At 40.5% G+C, this 7,609-nt stretch overlaps 1 protein-coding gene across 4 annotated transcripts in view; it reads left to right on the top strand.

Moving 5' to 3' along the window:
* The first annotated feature begins 359 nt into the window (after window positions 1-359).
* The window catches only part of LOC137538804 (solute carrier family 22 member 20-like), a 95,763-nt gene continuing 88,513 nt past the window's right edge, over window positions 360-7,609 (top strand). For all 4 annotated transcript variants that reach the window (XR_011024885.1, XM_068261137.1, XM_068261136.1 and 1 more), the window contains exons 1-2: window positions 360-731; window positions 4,024-4,127. Coding sequence is in view for 3 of the 4 variants with exons in the window: in XM_068261137.1 (XP_068117238.1) it covers window positions 360-731; window positions 4,024-4,127 (476 nt within the window). In the remaining variant the exon portion in view is untranslated. The remainder of the gene's footprint in view (window positions 732-4,023; window positions 4,128-7,609) is intronic.

The raw sequence follows: 7,609 nt of genomic DNA, 5'->3' as shown, positions 1-7,609 counted from the left end.
TCACTGGGCCCAAGGATTGCCATTTCATCATGCTTTGGGACACTGCGTGACAAAGAAAGAAAGAGTAACATTCTCAGAATGGCAACATGGAGGGAACAAAGGGTATTATTAGAACAATGACATACTTTGGCCAAAGCTGGTATAACATGAGAAGTGAGGAACATTTGCAGAATACGACACAGGGAGGTAGATGGGCAGGAATTAACTATAGAATAAAAATATTACACTACGTTTCAAAGTAATATAAGGAGGGAAAGATCCATTTAGCTTCTCTTGATTACAGTGGAAAGCCTCTTCCCTCCACTTGGATTTAACTTTGCTTAGAGGGCAGGGTGAGACCCCACCAGTGACAGGGTGTCATGGCTTTTAATGATATTCTAATATCTATAGGAGGTGTTGGCTGTTTTCAGATACTGCACACCATTCTTCTATTGATACCTGTGACTTTGCTGGCTTGCCACAATCTTCTACAGAACTTCACTGGAGCAGTCCCTGAGCACCACTGCAAACTTCCCTCCGCCAGGACCAATGGCTATGTTCACTCACCGATCTCCAAGCTCTATATTCCACTAGACCGGGATAAGAAGCCACAGAAATGTGTCCGCTATCAGATTGCCAAAGAATTTTTGCTTAATGCCACAATACATCAGTGGAAAGGATGGAGAACAGAGTCCTGCAAAGATGGATGGACATACGACAGTAGTGTATTTTCCTCTACAATTGTTACTGAGGTATGGGACTAAACATAGCTACAGCACAACTTCTATAAAGGCTACAACTAAGACACAGGGCCCCATATGCATATTTACTTTTTCTCCTAAGTTTTCACCTAATTGATATTTTCACACCTTGGCTCATATGCAATTAACCTTTTCGCCTGAGTTTTTTTCCTATGTGATATTTTTACACTTGTTTATAAAATACTCAAAATAATTTTGATTGTACTTTCAACCTTCATTTTGATACATTATCAATTACAAAGTGTTAAAAAAAAAGTTATTTTAAATAGAAGATGAAAAAAAAAGAAAACTTAGGAGAAAACGCAGGAGAAAAATCAAGTGCATATGGGCCCTTGTCATAAAATGCTTTTTAAACCACCAGCAAGCAAGAAAATACTCAAAATCATTTTGATAGTACTTCTTTTGACCAACTTTTGGGTACTTGATTATAAAATGCTTAAAACTTATTTTAAATAGAATCTGCAAATGATATCCTAGGACATAACTTACAGGAACTTGTTACTTGCAAATGAGCATGTGGCCCTCATTCAATTCACGTTTTTTCTAGGAGATCATTTTTCATCTTCTGCTTAAAATAACTTTTTAGCACACAGTTGTAAAAGTACCAAAAGAGTATTTCAGTGCTTGCTGGTGGCTTGCATGGAATTTTATTTGATACGGTGTAAAAATATAACCTAGGAGAGAACTTTCAGATATTAGCCTGTGCTAGACAGAAGAGTCTGCTAAGGGTTGATTTGCAGTGAATGTGCTGCGCCATCACATCAGTGACCAGACGCCGATTCCTTGTTTTTCTTAGTGATTTGCATTGCATCTGCTGTGTGCTGAAAATGCATGTAACAATGAATTGTACGCTGCAATGGATGTGGTGCAATTACATTGCATTTGCACCACATCTGGCAGCAGCTGATGCACTGACACTGCACTTTCACTGTAAACAATCCCTAGGAGCCTTTACACACAGAAAATCGCCAACCGCAATTGCAAATGTGGTGCAGTTGCGATTTTAAATCAAAATTCTACTTGGGATGCGATTTTGCTGAGCCCATCTTTTCCTTATGTCCTGTACCTAAAAAAATGCAATGAAAATCGCATGCATTGCTTTTTTTCATGCATTTTTTAAACTCAGTGCTAAAAAAGCGCAGCAGTCACTGCAATTGTGTTTTTCTAACAACGTATCGCACCACTGTGTACAGGTCATCCCAATTTTTGATTTTTCAAAAGACCTTGTGATTTAAAATTGCATGCGATTTTAAAAACACAGCCAGTATTTACAAGCCCTAAGGCCTCTTTTACACTATACGCTGAACAACTGATGCGTTTTAACTTTCCATAGCTGTGCATTGTGAAAAAGGCTTTCAGTTAAAATACGTATAGTGGGAACTGAACCATAGGAAAAAATGGACGTTACTTTGAAAATCAGTTGTCCTTTCAGTTATAACTGAGAGCACCCTAGCTTCATGTGGGACAGCTGCTTAATATATATATATATATATATATATATATATATATATATATATATATATATATATATATATATATATAAAAGCCCCTTTTCATTCATTTACCAAGTGGGGGAGGGCTATATAACTACCAGTCTCCTCTCCTGGTGGAATGATTTACTTCACGTTTTTGTCACTTGTGACTCAAATCACATGAACAAGAATTGAAGAGAATTTCTGTCGGTAGGAACACAGACAGCACTAAAAATCTGCTAGTGTATATATGAACATTCCTAACCTTGCTACACAAAGTGGGTTTTTTGGTGTCTGTTCTCCACTGAAAATACCTTCCATCAATACCTCTTGCAGTAACCCCAATCAAAAATGGTTGTATTGAGGTTCGCCTTAGACACAGTATGTGAAATAAGACAGCTATGGCTGTCAAAATGGCAGTAGAAATGTCTTGTAGATTACTCCATTAAAATGATTTATTCTTTGATTCTACCACATTCTTTGATTGCTGCCAAGATAGTATTCTAACCCAGCTCTGTGGGTAAGATTTAACTTTGCATTGTCTTTTAAGCACATACTTAACGTGTACTTACACTATCTCTAAGAAAAATAAAACCAGTATCTGTATTCTGGTGTTTTTCCTACCTCCGAACCTCTGCATTTGCTTAATTGAGAAACCTGTCATCATAGATGTAAGCTGTCATTGAGATGGGAGTGACTATTCTGCATATGTAAGGTCAGGATACGCACAGCTGTGAGGATTCCTACTCCCTGAGAAGTTTAAGTGTCATTATAGTGCACCAGTTGAAGCTGTAGGGGTGCAAGGTAATCAAAAAATGTTACTCTCATTGAACACATATGAGACAAACAGTTAGACTTGCATTCTGGTATCTTTAACACCAACTATACTGTTGCCACGGCTTCCAGCTCGTCTTCAGAAAAGAATATTGCAGCTGTAGACTGGAGTTAAAGACAATATTTTAAGGCATTCAATTACAAAACGACCTTTATCTTGATGACATATGTAACACACAATTTTTCTACAAAAGCGGATCAACCTTCTAAATGCAAGGGGGCAATCTTTCCACAAATACAGACATTTAGCAGCTGTGTTTGGTAATTTAACAGTGTTGCCAAGGGAAATGGTATTGAAGTATGTTGTTGTTGCATGAAAATGCTTGGCCACACACCATCCAGAAAACTAAAGTTGGGAAGAGTAGGACAAATGAACCGCTCAAACTTACACCTTCTGATCCAGTGGTGCAAAAACAAGGTAGCAGGTAGACATCAAGGAATGGAATCCCCACTCTTGTGACAGGAGAAAAGTCCAAACAGAGTAACAAACAATAAAATAAAACCGATTTTATTATTTCGCTAGGGTTTGTGCTTGAATAAAAATAGACTATTCTCTTGCCACAAGAGTGCAGATTCCATTCCTTGATGTAAAGCTAAGAAGAGGTCACTGGCATGCACTGTACTGCCATGCAATCCCCATTCCCCTTGCATCAAATGACTATTCCTTTTTCAACCCCATGAAATAAACCCTGAGGGGTCAACACTTTTCAGACATTGATGTCCTACAAGCAGCTGCCAAGAAAGGCTTCATTTGTCAGACAATACCAGCCTTGCTGCACAGATAGCAAATGTGCTCTGACCTCCATGGGGAATATATAGGGACAGCTGCAGGCTAATAACTCAGCAGTATGGGTTATAGATGGCCACAGGATTAGGTGATTCTTACAAATGTATGCATGACCCTTGTCTGTATGTGTATCTATATAAAGATATATGTATAAATATTTCTATCTGAAATATCTGAGTTTTTCCTACAGTGGAATCTGGTGTGTAATCAAAGTTCTCTGAAGCAGGTGGCCCGCTCTATCTACATGACTGGTGTGCTTCTGGGAGCTCTGGTGTTTGGTAGCCTGGCTGATAAGTAAGTAATATTGCCTATTTCACATGAGGCTCACTACAGGACTCATGCAGCAAAGTCCATGAACTCTTCTTTCTTTCCCTTTTTGCTCCTGAGCAACTGATTGGAGATTTAATGTAAGCAGACATAACTTTCATAATTCTTCCGTGCATGTCTCTTTTATTACATTACCCACTATTTAACTTTGGTCATATTGTAAACGTCTTGTTAGGATATGCTGACATTTACTGTGTTGTCTATTTGTACTCTGTGTTGCCTGATCACTTGGCTTCAGCTGATGCTAACATATCGATGATATACCACTACAAGGCCTCTTTCACGCAGAACCCTGGAGGTTCTTGGCACAGGCAGTGGAGAGGAATCTGACACACTGGGTTACATCTGATCACGGCCGCAGCTGCATTCAGATGCAACATGACCCAGCTAGTCAAAAGATGCCACACATGGGACTGTATGCAATTCACTTTTTCTCCTAAGTTTTCTCCTAGCAGATCATTTTTATCTTCTATTTAAAATACATTTTCAGCACTTTGCAACTGACAATATAGGTGCAAAAGTACTTTCAAAATTATTCTGAGTATTTTCTTTCTTGCTATTTTGTTTAAAGGGCATTTTATAGACAAGTTTGAAAATATCACCCAGGAGAAAACTCAGGTGAAAAAGTGAATTGCATATGGCCCCTGGTTGTAACAAATGTTGACATTAAATTGCAGCCAAGAAGGTGACTGGCAGATGGAAGGCTGAACCTTAGTTCTCGCTGCATGCAACTTCAATAAATAATCAAAGCATGTGCGTTTTGCCAATCCCATGGACACCATGATTAGCACTGTTATCCTGGTGCCAGGGGCGTAGCTAGGGGGGGTCGGGGTAGGACAAGTGCCCCCGGGCGCCGGGTCCCCAAGGGCGCCCAGCTGAGCTGCGTTTTTATTTTCTTTTTTGTTTCTTTTGGGGAGGGGAGCAGTGCAGAGAAGAGGGAGAGGTGTGCGGACGGTGGAGAAGAGGGTCATCTCCCCCCTCCTTCCCTCACCTTAGGGTGCTCTCCCTCCCTCGCTGTCCCCTCCATTATTGTCCGGGTGGCTGGCAGCAGCGGGCGGAACTCACCTCCCACTACATATACTGGGCACATATACACCTGGCTACATATACTGAGCACATATACCCCTGACTACATATACTGGGGACATATAACCCTGACTACATATACTGGGGACATATACCCCTGACTACATATACTGAGAGAACATATACACCTGCCTACATGTACTGGGCATATATACCCCTGCCTACATATACTGGGCACATATACCCCTGACTACATATACTGGGCACATATACCCCTGGCTTCATATACTGGGCACATATACCTCTGGCTACATATACTGGGGACATATACCCCTGCCTACATATACTGGGCACATATACCCCTGGCTACCTGTTCTGTGGACATCTCTACCACTGGCTACCTGTTCTGGGGACATCTACACTGCTGGCCACCTATTCTGGGGACACCTATAGACCTGGGGCTACCAATTTTTGGGGAACCACTGCTGTCAGATTGAGTGTATTTTGGGGAACTGCTGCCAGGTGAGAGGTGTCTAGCATATTAAGGGGGCACTCTGCCTATTTATGTGAAATGCTGTCTATTTATGTGCCTCATGACTGCTGAATTTGTCTTGTTGGGGGCCTCAAGATCGCTGAATTTGCCTTGTTGGGGGCCTCATGATTGCTGAATTTGTCTTGTTGGGGGCCTCATGATTGCTGAGTTGGTCATGTTGGGGGGCTCATATTTGCTCATGATTGCTGAATTTGTCTTGATGGGGGGGCTCATGATTGCTGAATTTGTCTTGGAACATGCTGAAAGGTACATACTGAGGGAGCGTGGGTGAGCGTGAGCCTGCTAACCTCCATGTACATTTGGCTCCACCCATAACCACGCCCACGGTTATTATGTGGCCATGCCCCTTTTTTGGCACGGCGCAGCCTTCACCTTAGGGGGCGCATTGATAATCTTTGTCCCCGGGCGCTGAAAGCCCTAGCTACGCCTCTGCCTGGTGCTCTGTTCAGAGTGGTGCGATTTGATTTTCACCCAGTCGCAAATGTAGTGCAAGCACTGTTTTTCCTGCCTAAACTAAATGAATTTTTTTTTTTTTTACATCACCAATTTAAAAATTCTTACTGCACTCTTTTCTTTCTGACATCAAAAATCAATTGTGATTGCATTTATAAAATCCTGCACCTGTAATCACGTTCACAAAGTAGTTTAAATCCCAATCATGATTTTCAGTGTGCGCTCACAAAGGGGTGCCCAAGAAAGTATAACCTAAATTAGATCAATGAAAAGCAATATTAAAGAATTTATTTACACAATGGCTTTTGACTAAAGCCATTGTGTAAATAAATTATTTTTGGCACAATTATATGTAGTGTCATCCTTGAGGCAAATCACATCTTCATTTCTATTTTTTTTTTGCTTTTAATTTATTTTACACTTTCGGTGCCTTTTTCCCCCTATTGTGAATCCATACATGCCTTTGGAGGTGATCATTTTTGGCCCTCAGCATTGTTGTCAGGCCATCACACAATTTTTCTAAAGAGCAGAAGGGCCATCTGGGACACCCGATTGGAGATGGGACTTCTCCACATACCTTAATGGTTGGTTGCTCTCAAGCAACTTAATACATGTACATACAATTTCTATAACCTCCCTACAATGTATACTCCACCATTTGGGCATCTGTTTGTCTCTGTGTTCTTGTTTTATAAGTCGCAGTGTTATCCTATTCTCCCCGTCTTCACTGTGTGCTGACTCTTACTTATTCTGTTCTGCTTCAGCTTATCAATATTACCTGCTTCTGCGGACACTGCAGAAATGCTTCAGTAGTAGCTGCTTCTTTCCATACACAGTGCTTGTAGATGACTATACCACAGCAGACTCCTCCCAACTAGTTTTTTTATGTTCACATGACATCAGGGGAATTATACATAAACTACCACATTAAAGAGGAACTCCAGTGGAAATAATGTAATAAAAAAGTGCTTTATTTTTACAATAATTATGTATAAATGCTTTATTCTCCCTGATTTACATTCTGACATTTATCACATGGTGACATTTTTACTGCTGGCAGGTGATGTCAGTGGAAGGAGATGTTGCTTGCTTTTTTTGGCATTTGGAAACAACTGTAAACAACTGTCGTTCCCACAATGCAACAAGGCTCCCACAGTGTGATGGTCAGAACCATGGTCCTGACATCACACTGTGGGAGGGGTTTCACCACAATATCAGCCATACAGAGCCCCCCAATGATTGGTTTGTGAAAAGGAAAAGATTACTCATGGGAAAGGGGGTATCAGCTACTGATTGAGATGAAGTTCAATTCTTGGTTACGGTTTCTCTTTAAATATGAACTTCAGAGAGAAGGCAAAATGCACATTTAAAATAGAAAATACAGTAAGATGCGAAAGTTTGGGCAACGTTGTTAATA

Source organism: Hyperolius riggenbachi, chromosome 11 (assembly GCF_040937935.1).
Source record: "Hyperolius riggenbachi isolate aHypRig1 chromosome 11, aHypRig1.pri, whole genome shotgun sequence".
Lineage (NCBI taxonomy): Eukaryota > Metazoa > Chordata > Amphibia > Anura > Hyperoliidae > Hyperolius > Hyperolius riggenbachi.
Note: the sequence above shows the minus strand (reverse complement) of the source record. Positions and strands in the feature narration are given on the sequence as shown.